Source organism: Dama dama, chromosome 20 (assembly GCF_033118175.1).
Source record: "Dama dama isolate Ldn47 chromosome 20, ASM3311817v1, whole genome shotgun sequence".
Classification (NCBI taxonomy): Eukaryota; Metazoa; Chordata; class Mammalia; order Artiodactyla; family Cervidae; genus Dama; species Dama dama.
Window position 1 is genome coordinate 106,591,359 of NC_083700.1, and position 16,430 is coordinate 106,607,788.

At 40.7% G+C, this 16,430-nt stretch overlaps 1 protein-coding gene across 1 annotated transcript; it reads right to left on the minus strand.

The window, feature by feature from the left end:
• Window positions 1-549: 549 nt before the first annotated feature.
• LOC133040379 (small ribosomal subunit protein eS27-like) lies at window positions 550-829 on the minus strand. Its single transcript, XM_061120097.1, has one exon. The coding sequence runs from the start codon at window positions 799-801 to the stop codon at window positions 550-552; it is 252 nt and encodes an 83-aa protein (XP_060976080.1). The 5' UTR covers window positions 802-829.
• Between the last annotated feature and the right edge of the window lie 15,601 nt (window positions 830-16,430).

The window sequence follows — 16,430 nt, forward strand, 5'->3', positions numbered from 1 at the left end:
GACAGACCTGCATTACAAGAAATGCTGAAAGAAGTTCTAGAAGCTGATGGGAAATGATACCAGATAAAAATTCAGATCTGCAGGAAGAAATGAAGAGAATCAGAAATGGCAAATATCTAGATATAGAGGATTTTTTAAAAAATAATATACAATTTTATTTATATATAACATTTTTAATTTTTAAAGCTTTTAAGAATTGATTTTTAGAGCAGTTTCATAGTCACAGCAAAATTGAAGGGTAGGTACAGAAATTTCCCATGTACCCCTGCTTTCATACACGCATAGTCTCCCCCATTATCCACATCCCCTCCAGAGTGATACATTTGTCACAACTGATGAACCTACATCATTATTGCCCAGAGTCCCTGCTTTAGTTAAAGTTCACTCTTGCTGTTGTACATTTTATGAGTTTGGGCAAAAGTATCCATCATTATGGTATCATATATTTTCACAGCTCTAAAAACATATATTTTCACTGGGTTTATTTATTTATTTATCCAAAACTTGTTTATTGGGATGGTTTCCCATTCATCTTGATACAGGGAGATTTTAGTGCTGCTTCCATCTGAAAGAGTATCCTTCTGTAAGCCTTGCTTTTCCTCCTGTAGGCTGGCAGAGGACAGTAGAGCACCCAACACACAAAACTACTGTTTGTGCATGGCTAAAGACGGTGGTGATTTTATAGCATCCTGGGCATTTTACATCCATGAAATAGGAATTGGGGCTCTGCACCAGGCGCTTCTTGTGTTTCCTCTTCTCCTCTTCTGGAGAGGGATGAAGAAGATCCTTTGCGAGAGGCATGTTCTCGTGAGGAGGTCGTCACCGCCGGAAAGGGTGGATTTATTTTTTATTGCTCTAGTCAAGGCTATGGTTTTTCCAGTAGTCATGTATGGATGTGAGAGTTGGACTGTAAAGAAAGCTGAGTGCCAAAGAATTGATGCTTTTGAACTGTGGTGTTGGAGAAGACTCTTGAGAGTCCCTTGGACTGCAAGGAGATCCAACCAGTCCATCCTAAAGGAGATCAGTCCTGGGTGTTCATTGGAAGGACTGATGTTGAAGCTGAAACTCCAGTACTTTGGCCACCTGATATGAAGAGCTGACTCATTTGAAAAGACCCTGATGCTGGGAAAAATTGAAGGCAGGAGGAGAAGGGGACAACAGAGGGTGAGAAGGTTGGATGGTATCACCCACTTGATGGACATGAGTTTGAATAAGCTCTGGGAGTCGGTGATGGACAGGGAGGCCTGGCATGCCTGCGTGCCTGGCATGGGGTTGCAAAGAGTCAGACATGACTGAGGGACTGAACTGAACTGAAAATCATAATATCAGTATTTTGGATTCATCTGTATTGTTGTGTGTATCAGCATTTCTTTCCTTTTTATTGCTAGGTGCAATACATTGTATGAATATATCATGTGAATGTAACAGTTTATTTAGCCATTCCTCTGTTGATGGATACTTGAGCTATTTCAAGTTTCAATTCAGTTCAGTTCAGTCACTCTGTCAGTGGAATTATTAAGTAATTTTTTTTTTTAAAGAAACTACTTGGTGTTTTTTCCAAAGTGGTTGTGCCATTTTACATTCCCATCAACAGTGTATGAGAGCTCCAATTGCTTCATGTCCTTGCCAATGTTTGTTGGTTGTTAGTCCTTTTTTATTTTTTGCCATTCTGGTTGATATGTTGTGGTAGATCACTGTGGTTTTAATTTGCACTTCCCTGATCAATTATTTTGAACTTTTTCATGTGATTATTGACAATTAATATATCTACTTTTGTGAAGTTTATGTTAAATATTTGCCTAGTTTTAAATCTTTTTTGGGGTTTCATTACTGATAGGTAGTTCTGTATATACTCTGAATTCAAGTCTTTAGTCATATACATGTAAAGTACCTTTGAGGATTATTTTTTGCTGCTCTCTGACTTGCCTAATTCATTGTTTAATAAGTGTCTCTTGAGCAGAGTTTTAAATTTTTATGAAATATAATTTTCAAGGTTTTCTTTTGTAACTACTTCTTCTGTGATCTAAGAAGATGACTAGGTTTTTGTTTGTTTGTTGGATGTTTTAAAAGGGGCGGGGAGGGGAGAAAATATCTCTATTGTTTGCTTCCTAAAGAGTCTGAATTAGCTTTTTCATGTGTCTAAAGCAGAGATTTTTTTTTTTTAAAGCAGAGATTTTTAACCTTATATTTTGTGTGCTAAGGATTCCTTTGGCACTCTGGTAAAGCCTATGAACAGTTTTTTGGAAAGTTTTCAGCACCTTGGTTTTAATATGCCTAGATGTCCTTTCTTCATGCTATTTGGGCTTGGAATACATTAAGGCTTTTAGGTCTGTGTGTATTTATATATATATATATATAAACACACACACATATATATAATATTTATATAAGTATATAATGTGGGTATAATATACATTGTGGGATTTATAAATATGCAACGATTCAAAGGACAATGATTCAAAGTATACTATTGTAAGATTTCTTATGCTATTCGTAAAATAGTACAATATCATTTGAAGGTAGATTGTGTTAAGTTAGAAATGTATATTAGGGCTTCACTGGTGACTCAGTGGTAAGGAATCCGCCTGCCAATGCAAGAGTCACGAGTTCAATTCCTGATCTGAGAAGATTGCACACGCCACAGAGCAACTAAGTCCGTGTGCCACAACTATCGTGCCAGCACTCTAGAGCCCAGGAGCTGCAACTACTGAGCCCATGTTTCACAACTATTGAAGCCTGCACACCCTGGAGCCCATGCTCTGCAACAAGAGAAGCCACAGCAATGAGAAGCCCGAGCACCGCAACCAGAGAGTAGCCCCTGCTCACCTCAACTAAAGAAAAGCTCGTGCAGCAAAGGAGGCTCAACACAGCCAAAAATAAATAAATAAAAAATTTTTTAAAAATTTTTAAAAAGCATGTTTAAAGAAGTATAGCAATCAGTAGAGGAAATACATGGGATAGTTCACCCAAGAAAAAGCAGGAAATGAGGAACAAATGAGACCAAGAGGAAACAAATACCAGGATGATAGACTTCCAAGAACATAATAATTATATTAAATATAAATGGATCAAGCACTCCAATTTAAAAAATTTGCCATACCGAAAAAAAAAATTAGCAAGCTAGGAATTCCCTGGTGGTCCAGTGGTTAGGACTTAGCCCTCTCACTGCAGAGGGCTTGGGTTCAATCCCTGGTGGACACTAAGGTTCCACAAGCCACTCGGCACGGCCAACAAACAACAACAACAAAGCAAGGATGTCTAAATTAAGGCACTTTCAGTTCAGTTCAGTCGCTCAGTCGTGTCTGACTCTTTGCGACCCCATGAACCGCAGCACACCAGGCCTCCCTGTCCATCACTGACTCCCCGGAGTCCACCCAAAACCATGTTCATTGTGTCGGTGATGCCGTCCAACCATCTCATCCTCTGTCGTCCCCTTCTCCTCCTGCCCCCAATCTTTCCCAGCATCAGGGTCTTTTCCAATGAGTCAGCTCTTTGCATCAGGTGGCCAAAGTATTGGAGCTTCAGCTTCAACATCAGTCCTTCCAATGAACACCCAGGACTGATCTCCTTTAGGATGGACTGGTTGGTTCTCCTTGCAGTCCAAGGGACTCTAAAGAGTCTTCTCCAACACCACAGTTCAAAAGCATCAATTCTTTGGCACTCAGCTTTCTTTATAGTCCAACTCTCACATCCATACATGACTACTGGAAAAACCATAGCCTTGACTAGATGTACCTTTGTTGACAAAGTAATGTCTCTGCTTTTTATTTTTATTTATTTATTTATTTTTTGTCTCTGCTTTTTAATATGCTGTCTAGGTTGGTCATAACTTTCCTTTCAAGGAGCAAGTGTCTTTTAATCTCATGGCTGCAATCGTATTTGTATTTGTTCATCTTTTTCTCTTGATTCAAACCTGCAACTTTCTTGTAAGAAAAGGCAGAGGGGATGTGTTAGCCAAATCCTGATTAATGATCATAATGTGTAAGTCTCATTTGTTTCCACATGAAGAAAAAATTATAGCGTTGCTGTGCCGGACATCTCATTTGGTGATTTAGTTAAGTGTTACTGGTTGTATCTAGGCTTATTAATCAAATACATATTCTTATATTGGGAACTTATATCTAATAGCTTCCTAAAAGCTTGACATTTCTAACAGAGTTTATATCCGACTTTTAACAAGATATCAAGGTGAAGTGTGTGTAAATACAAGAAAGAAACATCCTGGAGTTGTGGGAAAAGCACTGGACCTGGAATTAGAGGGACTAGTGTCATATCCTAGCTATGCTGTTAATTAACTATGTGATCCTGCATAATAAGCCCTCTTTCCTTCTCCGGGTCTTAGTTTCTATCTATAAAAATAGGGATAATAATAATACAAGAATTGTAGGTTTGTTTGTTGATTAAACAATGCACAGGAAGGGTCTAGTGCCTGGCACATCAGTTCTTTCTAAAAAATAGTAGTTGAATCTAATATCACAATATTTGGAGAGCTAGTGGTAGTTGAAAAGGGAGAAGCTAAAGCATTAATAGACAGAAAGAGAATACTTACTAGAAACTCTTTGAAAGCAGACATCTTTTTTTTAAACTTTTTATTTTGTATTGGGGTATAACCTATTAACAATGTTGTGATAGTTTCAGGTGAACAATGAAGAAACTCAGCCATACGTGTATCCATTCTCCCCTAAACTCCCCTTCAGGCTGCCACATAACATTGAGCAGAGTTCCATGTGCTATACAGTAGGTCCTTGTTGGTTACCCATTTTAAATACAGCAGTGTGTCCATGTCCACCCCAAACTCCCTAACTATACCTTCCCTCTATCCTTTTCCCTGGCAACCATAAATTTATTATCTAAGTCTGTGTTCTGAAAGCAGACATCTTCTTTATTTTTTTGTCATCTCTATGCTTTGAGTAAGACTAACTGCTCTGTTTAGCAAAAATTTGCTTATTTAAAATGATCTTGTCAAGCAAGAAGAACAAGAGAAAAAAAAAAAAAAGAACAAGAGAATTCTAGCAAATTATAGCCCCCCGCCTCTTTCTTTTGGCTGTGCCATGCAGTTTATGGGATTTTAGTTCCCCAACCAGGGACAGAACATGCACCCTTGGCCAGTGAAAGCACAGAGTCCTAACCACTGGACAGCCAGGAATTTCTAGCCCCAGTTTTACGTCTAATGTTTGGTGACTTATTTAACTTATATGCAGAGTACATCATGAGAAACACTGGGCTGGAGGAAGCACAAGCTGGAATCAAGATTGCCGGCAGAAATATTAATAAGCTCAGATATGCAGATGACACCACCCTTATAGCAGAAAGTGAAGAAGAACTAAAGAGCCTCTTGATGAAAGTGAAAGAGAAGAGTGAAAAAGTTGGCTTACAGCTCAACATTCAGAAAACTAAGATCATGGCATCCGGTCCCATCACTTCATGGCAAATAGATGGGGAAACAGTGGAAACAGTGGCTGACTTTATTTTTCTGGGCTCCAAAATCACTGCAGATAGTGATTGCAGCCATGAAATGAAAAGACGCTTACCCCTTGGAAGGAAAGTTATGACCAACCTAGACAGCATCTTAAAAAGCAGAGACAGGCCCTTGGTTAAGAGGAGACTCTGCCTTGGGCCCACCGGTGTAATAAACTGCACTCCACTAAAAAAAAAAAAAAAAAAAAGCAGAGACATTACTTTGCCAACAAAGCCCATCTAGTCAAGGTTATGGTTTTTCCAATGGTCATGTGTGGATGTGAGAGTTGGACTATAAAGAAAGCTGAGCACAGAAGAATTGATGCCTTTGAATTGTGGTGTTGGAGAAGACTCTTTAGAGTCCCTTGGACTGTGAGGAGATCCAACCAGTCCATCCTGAAGGAGATCAGTCCTGGGTGTTTATTGGAAGGACTGATGTTGAAGCTGAAACTCCAATACTTTGGCCACCCGACGTGAAGAGCTGACTCATTGGAAAAGACCCTGATGCTGGGAAAGATTGAGGGCAGGAGGACGACAGAGGATGAGATGGTTGGATGGCATCACTGACTCAATAGACATGGGTTTGGGTGGACTCCAGGAGTTGGTGATGGACCGGGAGGCCTGGCGTGCTGCAGTTCATGGGGTTGCAAAGAGTTGGACGTGACTGAGCGACTGAACTGAACGGAACTGAACTTTGGTGACAGGCAAGCGGTTAAGCACTTGTTTTAGGCTTAGACTAGTCTTTCTGCAGTTATCCTATCATTCCATGCCATGGTTTAATGCTGGTGAAAGGAATTAGTGTTTATTTAATGCCTACCATGTGCCAGTCAGTGAGTTAGGGGTCTTACTATATACTATCTCATTTTAATGGAGTTTGTTTGGGCAAAATTGAACCTGAGAAAAAAGAAGTGACTTCCCTACAGTTACATGGCCAATAAGTGGCAGGGCCAGCCTGTGAACAAAGAAGGATCTCTCTGCTGCCAGAGTCTGGGCTTGCTCCGTGGCACCATGTCTCACCTCTGGCTTTTGCCACACCTGCGCTATATGACAGTCTCCTCACTGGTGCTGTTGTTTCTCCTCCCAATCTAGTCTCCCGATGGCAACAAGCTGAAGTTCCTAAAACCCTGCATGGTCTTCCTTGACTCAACATTTATTGGCTTCTCTTTGGTACTGTGGGGTTTTGTTTGGCATTTCATGGTGGATGAATCAATTTGCAATGTGACCTTAGGCAAATCATCTGTCACAAACTGATCCAAGCCAACCAGCTCATTTATTCATTTTATTATATTAAGGAACATTTCTTTATTAATTGTTGAGTGGCATTTAGGATTGTTGTTATTGCAGGGGTGAGGGGCAGATATCAGTAGCCTCCAACAGTGAGAGATGGGCCACATGTTCTTTCTCAAAACCTTACTACCAAGTGGTGTGTTACAATGAAATCAAGTCTCAGATGGAAATCTGCCACATGCTTAAAATATTTCTTAACAGGCAGGAAAAACCAGTCATACAACTTGCAAGCTTAGTGAGGTCCCAGCTCTTGATCTTTTTAGATATTTTGCCAAGTACCTTGCATGAAAGATTAACTGTAAGTAAATAAGACAACATTCTATCAGCAGGATCCTTCACTAATGGGGAGAAAGAGACAAACTAGGTCCTAGCCCATAACATCACCCTGCAGAAGCTAGTTGCTGGGATTACTAGATTCTAATATGTTGGTCAAGCAAGGGTGGAGGTGCCTATGTAACACAGTATATGCATGCATGCTCAGCCGCTTCAGTCATGTCTGATTCTTTGCAACCTTATGGACTGTAGCCTGCCAGGCTCCCCTGTCCATGGGATTTCCCAGGCAAGAATACTGGAGGGGGTTGCCATGCCCTCCTCCAGGGGCTCTCCCTGATCCAGGGGTCAAACCTGTGTTGCCTGTATTGCGGGTGGATTCTTTACCTACTGAGCCACCTGGGAAGCCCATATAATACAATGCTTCTAGCCAAATCACTTGACATCATTTATTTCACCCATGAAAAAAACATTTAAGCCTATTTAACAGTCTTCTAATGTTGATTAAAGATAAAGATAGTTGAAGTTCTTATTGTAAACTGCTACTGGAATATGGACTATTGATTAGAATTTCAGATACTAACTAATCATTCCAATGTTTTCTTCTAGGAAGTTTAAGGTTTCACGTCTTATGATCAAGTTTTTGATTCATTTTGAATTAACTTTTTATGTAAGATAGTGGACAAGTTTTGTTCTTTTGCATGGGTGTCCAGTTTTACCAACACCATTTATTGAAGAGACTGTCCTTTCCCCATTGTGTATTTGCAGATCCTTTGTTGTAAATTAATTGACCATGCATGTGTGGGTTTATTTCTGGGCTTATCATTCCATTTCTATGATCTAAATGTCTGTTTTTATGGCAATAACATACAGTTTTGATTGTCATAGCTTTGTATTATAGTTTGAAATCAGAAAGTGTGATGCCTTAAGCTTTTTTCTTCTTTCTCAAGAGTGCTGTGGCTATTTGGGGTCCACCCTGTAATTCCTTATGTCCTTTATTTTTTTTTCCAAAACCCTTATCACTTTCTGACATTATATATGTATTTACTTATTTGTTATTGTCTATCTTCAGCTATAAGAATATAATCTCCATAAGACAAGAAACTGCAGCCATGAAATTAAAAGACACTTGCTCCTTGGAAGAAAAGCTATGATGAACATAGCGTATTAAAAAGCAGAGACATTACTTTGCCAACAAAGGTCCATATAGTCAAGGCTATGGTTTTTCCAGTAGTCATGTATGGATGTGAGAGTTGGACTATAATGAAAGCTTAGCACCAAAGAACTGATGCCTTTGAACTGTGGTTTGGAGAAGACTCTTGAGAGTCCCTTGGACTGCAAGGAGATCCAACTAGTCAATCCTAAAGGAAATCAGTCCTGAATATTCATTGGAAGGATTGATGCTGAAGTTGAAACTCCAATAGTTTGGTCACCTGATGAGAAGAGCTGACTCATTGGAAAAGACCCTGAGGCTGGGAAAAATTGAAGGTGGGAGGAGAAGGGGATGACAGAGGATGAGATGGTTGGATGGCATCACCAACTCGATGGACATGAGTTTGAATAAGCTCCGGGAGTTGATTATGGACAGGGAAGCCTGGCATGATGCTGTCCATGGGGTCGCAGAGTCAGACATGACTGAGCAACTGAACTGAACTGATACTCTCTATGCCTGACCTATGGTAAAAGCTTGTTTTATCTTCTGCTGTATAGCAAACCATACTAAAATGTAGTGACTTGTTTATTTGCCTATTATTCTGTTAATTTTGCTGGACTTTAGTTGGTCAATTCTTCTGTTCATCTAACCTTTGGTCACTCACATGGTTGCATTCATCTGGAAGTTCCATGGTACTGGGTGGCCCAAGATGGCAAATCTAGTGGTTAGCTGTTTGCTGAAGTTCCTCAATTCTCCTCTATGTGGCACATAACAAGATATCGTGTGTTTCTTAAATAGTGGCAGCAGTGTTCTAAGACAGGGGTCCCCAAAGCCCCAGGCCACAGACTGGTACTGATTTGTGGCCTGTTAGGAAGTAGGCCACACAGCAGGAGGTAAGTGGAGGCCCAGTGTGTGAAGATTTATCTGTATTTACCGCTGTTCCCCATCACTCACATTACCACGTGAGCGCCACCTCCAGTCAGGTTAGTGGTGGCAGTAGATTCTCATTGGAGTGCAAACCCTACTGTGAACTGCACATGTGAGGGAGCTAGGTTGCATGCTGCTTATGAGAATCTAATGCCTGATGATCTGAAGCGAAGCTGAGACAGTGATGCTAGCATTCGGAGCAGCTGCAAATGCAGATTATCATCAGGTCCCACTGATGCTGCATTATGGTGAGTTGTATAATTATTTCATTATATATCACAATGTAATGTTGGATAGTAAGGAGATCCAACCAGTCAATCCTAAGGGAAATCAACTCTGAATATTCATTGGAAGGACTGATGCTTAAGCTGAAGCTCCAATACTTTGGCCACCTGATGCGAAGAGCTGACTCACTGGAAAAGACTCTGTTGCTGGAAAAGATTGAGGGCAGGAGAGGCAGGCGACAGAGATAAGACGGTTGGATGGCATCACTGACTCAATAGACATGAGTCTCAGCAAATTCTGGAAGATAGTGAAGGACAAGGAAGCCTAGCATGCTGCAGTCCATGGGGTCACAAAGAGTTGGACATGGCTTAGCGACTAAACAACAATAATAATAGAAATAAAGTACACAATATATGTAATACACTTGAATCATCTCAAAACCGTCCCCTGCCCCCATCTATGGAAAAATGTCTTCCACAAAACCATTCCCTGGTGCCAAAAAGGTTGGGGACCACTGTTCTAATATTATAGAAGTGAAAACAGCAAAGTTTCTTAAGGCTTAGCCTCAGACGCTCTCTATAGAATGTTACTTTCACTAGAGTCTGTTGATCAATGCAGGTAATCAGGACATCTCAGGTTTAAGAGATCAAGAATAAGAAGAGAGGTGCAGGAAAATCACACTGAAAAAGAGCACAAAGAGCTGTGGTTATTCTAACAGTCTATCAGAGTTCAATAAGTTTGTGGCATGAAGAATGTATTATATCATGTCTAAAGTTCAGTGCTTCATATTCAAGGTCTGCTGTGATCTTGCTTCTAGAGCACAAATATCATATCTTTCTTGAGCACTCATCACAACCTGCTCTATTATTTATTTATTCATGTATGTGTTTTATCCTCAAAGGAAGAACCTTATCTTGTTCTCTCTGAATATCCCATGTATCTAGTAGTTATCCAAGCTCCAAAGAGATGCTCTGTAACTGTTTAATGAATTTAACAACCTTGACATTTTATTCCCCACCTTCCATTCCATCATCATGAAGTCACTAGCGGAATCATTCTCTGAAAATCCTGTCATCACTTCTGTCTCCATGCCGTTATCTGTTTCATTTTCCCCACCTAAAATGCTCTCCTTCTCTGGTTGAATATCAATAGTAAGACCATCCTTTGGGTCTACAGTGGGCCAATATTGTTTTGTCTGTCCAGTACAATCTCTTTTCTTAGGAAAAGTGTTCTTCCCCACTCCAATTATGTTGTTCTTGAAGAAGTTACTATACTCCTATAAGACTCTGCCCTTCTAGGCTCCCTTGAATTATCTGGAATGCTGGAAGAAGGTCAGGCACTAGCCTGCCCATAAGCAGGTGCTGAAATTTAATAGGAAGCAGCAGTGGAGCAGACCCCTTTAGTCTTTTGATGGAATCCTCTTCCTCCAAATCTACATTGATGGGTTGACTAAGTGCTGAGGATGCTAGTATCTAAACAAGCACTACTCACACCACAGGCCATTAAGTCTCTGTAAAGCTTAGAAGGGGGTTGGGTTGTGAAAATGCTTAGGTTTTTTAAAAAACTGAAGCATAAAGGCAGTGGGGGGGGGGGGCAGATGGAGCTGAATAAAACAGGGCAGAGGAATTTCTCATACATTTTTCCTGGTTCAGTAGCTAGAAAGGAAAAGGAAATTGAAGAGAAAAAATAGATGAATGGAATACTAAAAGCTACTGAGTTAAGGCTTTGGATGCTGCACAGATAGAAGTTGAAAGCTAGAAAGGAGATAAGGACCTGTGCCTGGGGAATACCTCTTAAGTCACCAGAAGAGCTAAGACAGAGCTCCAGTTTGAACAAAGGGCAGATAGGGGTGAGCTAGGAAGGGGGAATCATTTCTTCTATATATTAACTTGTGCCAAGCTAACGTGAATGTGTACTTGCCACCAGTGACCTACATTCTCAATTCCGGTGACTGGCACCCTATTCTGTCACTCAGCAATCCAGAAACCTGAGAGTCACGAGTTTTACATTGACTCTACTGTCCCTCGCCCCTCAGTATGAATCATCAACAAGCCCTGTCAATTTTGCCTCTTTTTCTCTCAACCCATCTCCTCCTCTCTATTGTTACTACCATTGACCTAGTTCAGGTCCCTATAATCTCCCACCTAGACAACTGGTCTTCCTGCCTGCAGTTTAATCCTCTTCCAATCCATCCTTCATATGCTGCCAGAATAATCTTTCTCAAGCATGTCTCTAACCACGTTGCGCTCTTTCTTAACAACCCCCCACACACCCACCAGCTGCCCAGTTCATAGCATCTAAAAGCTGAACTCCAGCATAGCACTCCAGCCTTTTTATTTCCTGTTTAACTTTCTGCCTTCCTTCTGGCCATCCCTCTGCCTCCCTCAAGCACACACCCTGTGCTCGAGTTGCATGACCTACTTTCAGTTCCCCAACACAACATGCTTTATCAAGCCCCTACACATACCTGGAATGCCTTCTCCGCCCTGTGCCAGCCAGGAGAATTCCAGTCCATCTTTGAAACTCAGTTCAGGAGTCCTCTCCCCCTGAATTGCCCCCAGACAAATCGGGGCCCCATAGCTACTTGTCTTACACATGTCTATTTACTTCTATTATTATTTTATTACACATGCCTATTTATTTGCTTGTCTTCAACCAGCAATGGGAAGCTGAGAACAAGACTGTATTTTATTTATCTTTATATTTTCTGAGTCTAGCATAGGCTTAAATAGGGGCTTAAGAAGGAGTGGATGAATATTTTATAGGTACTTTAGCTTGCCAAAAGTTACAGTGAACGAACGTTTGCATACAAAATAGCTGATGTTGTGTGTGCTGTTATGCTTTGGAAAGAAGCCCTGGTATTTTTCAGTTTTGTTTTCTTAGATGTATTTTAATCATTCAATAAACAATGATTTATTAAGCATTCACTATGTGTTAGGTCTTGTGCCATTGGTAAAGGTCAAGATACACGACATTAAGCAAGAAAAATAGCCTTGACCTTCAAGCAGGTACTCTCCAAGAGAAGCTTTTAACTATACGGAATTATAGTACAAAATTATTTTTGAAAGCAGATTTTGGGAGTTCTAATTATTTCACTATTCCAAAGGGAAGTATAAACAGCTCGTTGAATAATTATAAAATGAAAAACATGGTGGTGGGGGGCATGGCTAGGATAAAGAGGCTACAGGTCACAGATGGACTGACATGACCAATCCCTGCCACGTGGTGGCAGTACATCTCCAGGGATGAAGTTCACTAGTGCCCTAGGACTTCAGAAAAGAAACAGTTCTCACTCTCAACTCCAGAGGAAGGGGAGTACTAAAAACTCAGCATCGTAGACTCAATTTGACTCAATTATATTAAAGATATAATTTAATTAACCTTCTCCCTCCAAACTTTTGTGGGCCTTGGGAATCTGCTTTTGTTTGTCTGCATGTGTGCTAAGTCGCTTCAGTTGTGTCTACCTCTTTGTGATCCTATGGACTGTAGCCCACCAGGCGCCTCTGTCCATGGGATACTTGATTTTGTGGGTTGCCATTTCCTACTCCAGGGGGATCTTCCTGATCCAGGGATTGAAGTAGCATCTCTTATGTCTCCTGCATTGGCAAGCAGGTTCTTTAAAACTAGCGCCACCTAGGAAGCCCGTATATTAAATGAAACTTTGGAATAGGCTGAACAGTGGTAAATTACATGGCTTATTTTTTCATAATTACTGTTTATATTGATTTTGTGTGATATAATGATAGATCCTACTAATGAAAATTTTCCCAATTTATACAACCAAAATAAATGTCAGTATGGCAAAGTATTTCCTGTAGAGCACCTTACTTCCAGGTGCCCTACCAGTGAAACTCATTTAAGAATAATGATCTAATCCAATGTTTTCTAATTACAAATAAGGAAAACAAGGCTCCAAGAAGCTAAATGAATTACCTAAGATCACAAAGCCATTTATAGGATTTGTTGTTGTTCAGTTGCTCAGTCATGTCAGACTCTCTGCATCCCATGGACTGCCAGGCTTCCCTGTCCATCATCATCTCCCAGAGATTCCTCACTTATGTCCATTGAGTTAGTGATGCCATCCAACTATCTCATCCTCTGTCGTCCCCTTCTCCTCCTACCTTCAATCTTCCCATGCATCAGGGTCTTTTCCAATGAGTCGGCTCTTCACATCAGGTGGCCAACGTATTGGAGCTTCAGCTTCAGCATCAGTCCTGCCAATGAATATTCAGGACTGATCTCCTTTAGGATGGACTGGTTTGATCTCCTTTCAGTCCAAGGGGCTTTCAAGCGTCTTCTCCAGCACCACAGTTCAAAAGCATCAATTCTTCGGCGCTCAGCCTTTTTTATTGTCCAGCTCTCACATCCATACATGACTACTGGAAAAGCTCTAGTTTTGACTATATGGACCTTTTTTGGCAAAATAATGTGTCTGATTTTTAATATACTGTCTAGGTTTGTCATTGCTTTTCTTCCAAGGAGCAGGCATCTTTTAATTTCATGGCTGCAATCACCATGCACAGTGATTTGGGAGCCCAAGAAAATAAAGTCTGTCACTATTTCCATTGTTTCCCCATCTATTTTCTGTGAAGTGATAGGATGGATGCCATGATCTTAGTTTTTTTAATGTTGAGCTTTAAGCCAACTTTTTCACTCTCCTCTTTCACTTTCATCAAGAGGCTCTATTTAGTTCTTCTTCACTTTCTGCCATAAGGGTGGTGTCATCTGTATATCTGAGGTTATTGATACTTCTCCTGGCAATCTTCATTCCAGCTTGTGCTTCATCCAGTCTGGCATGTTGAATGATGTACTCTGCATATAAGTTAAATAAGCAGGGTGACAAATTTCTGGGATAGGTTCAGTCTAACCCCTGTAAAGTGAACACATATACTTTGTTGGATGGTTAACCTTGAGAATCAAGAGACAGAGAAGAGTCGAGGTGACTTTCAGATTTCTGAAATGGTGGCTTGGATTATGGTGCTATATTCCCAGCAAAATTGAGAATACAGATGCTAATTTCAAATACAGAGCTTTAGCTTGGCACAAGTTAATATACAGAATAAAAGCTTTCCCCTAGCTACCTCAATCCTTCCACCTTTTTTCCAAACCAGAGCTTAGTTTCCTAGGTGACTGAAGAAGTGCTCCCCAAAGAGAGGAAAATGCTAATTTGTTCTGAAAATGCTAATATCAGGAGTATTATTCCATTTATTCACTCTCCAGAGGGAGTTCAAGAATAATACATTTCCCTGGTGGTCCAGTGGTTAAGTATCTGCCTGCCAAGGCAGGGGACACAGGCTCAATCCCTGGTCCAGGAAGATTCCACATGCCACAGGGCAACTAAGCCCATGCACCACCACTACTGAACTTGAGCCCTAGAGCCCATGCTCTGCAACAAGAGAAGCCACTGCAGTGAGAAGCTGGCACTTGGTAACTACAGAGTAGCCCCTGACTGTGGCAACTAAAAGAAAGTCCCCGATCAGCAGTGAAGATCCAGTGCAGCAAAAAAAAAAAAAAAAAAGAATGTAGTTGTCAAGTGACTGAGTTAATTAGTTTAATAAAAATGGATTGATTTCTCTACCATGATTCAGGTATGTTCTAAGCCACTGGTTCTCAAAGTATGGTTGCCATACCAGCTGAATTATTACCTGGGAACTTGTTAGAAATGCAAATTCTTGGGCCTCACATCAGACATACTAAACCAGAAATTCTGGGAATGGAGCCCAAAAGTCTGTTTTTAGGGGCCCTTCAGGTCATTTTGACACATGTTCAAGTTTGAAAATGACTATTTTAGAATACTTTACTAGCATGTGAGATGAGTACAATCGTGTGGTAGTTTGAGCATTCTTTGGGATGACCTTTCTTCGGGATTGGAATGAAAACTGACCTTTTCCAGTTCTGTGGCCACTGCTGAGTTTTCCAAATTTGCTGGCATATTGCCTGCAGCACTTTCATAGCATCATCTTTCAGGATTTGAAATAGCTCAACTGGAATTCCATCACCTCCACTAGCTTTGTTTGTAGTGATGCTTCCTAAGGCCCACTTGACTTCACATTCCAGGATGTCTGGCTCTAGGTGAGTGATCACACCATCGTGATTATCTGGGTTGTGAAGATCTTTTTTGTATAGTTTTTCTGTGTATTCTTGCCACCTCTTCTTAATATCTTCTGCTTCTGTTAGGTCCATACCATTTCTGTCCTTTTTTTTTTTCTTTTCTGTCCTTTATCGAGCCCATCTTTGCATGAAATGTTCCCTTGGTATCTCTAATTTTCTTGAAGAGATCTCTAGTCTTTCCCATTCTGTTGTTTCCCTCTATTTCTTTGCATTGACCGCTGAGGAAGGCTTTCTTATCTCTCCTAGATATTCTTTGGAACTCTGCATTCAAATGGGAATATCTTTCCTTTTCTCCTTTGCTTCTCGTTTCTCTTCCTTTCACAGCTATTTGTAAGGCCTCCTCAGACAACCATTTTGCCTTTTTGCATTTCTTTTCCATGGGGATGGTCTTGATCCCTGTCTCCTGTACAATGTCACGAACCTCCGTCCATAGTTCATCAGGCTCTCTGTCTATCAGATCTATGCAGATGACACCACCCTTAAGGAAGAAAGTGAAGAGGAACTAAAAAGCCTCTTGATCAAAGTGAAAGAGGAGAGTGAAAAAGTTGGCTTAAAGCTCAATATTCAGAAAACTAAGATCATGGCATCTGGTCCCATCGCTTCATGGGAAATAGACGGGGCGGGGAAGCAGTGGAAACACTGTCAGAGTTTATTTTTTGGGGCTCCAAAATCACTGCAGATGGTGATTGCAGCCATGAAATTAAAAGACACTTACTCCTTGGAAGGGAAGTTATGACCAACCTAGACAGCATCTTAAAAAGCAGAGACATTACTTTGCCAACAAAGGTGCGTCTAGTCAAGGCTATGGTTTTTCCAGTAGTCATGTATGGATATGACAGTTGGACTGTAAAGAAAGCTGAGTGCTGAAGAATTGGTGCTTTTGAACTGTGTGTTGGAGAAGTCTCTCGAGAGTCCCTTGGACTGCTAGGAGATCCAACCAGTCCATCCTAAAGGAGATCAGTCCTGGGTGTTCATTGGAAGGACTGATGTTGAAGCTGAA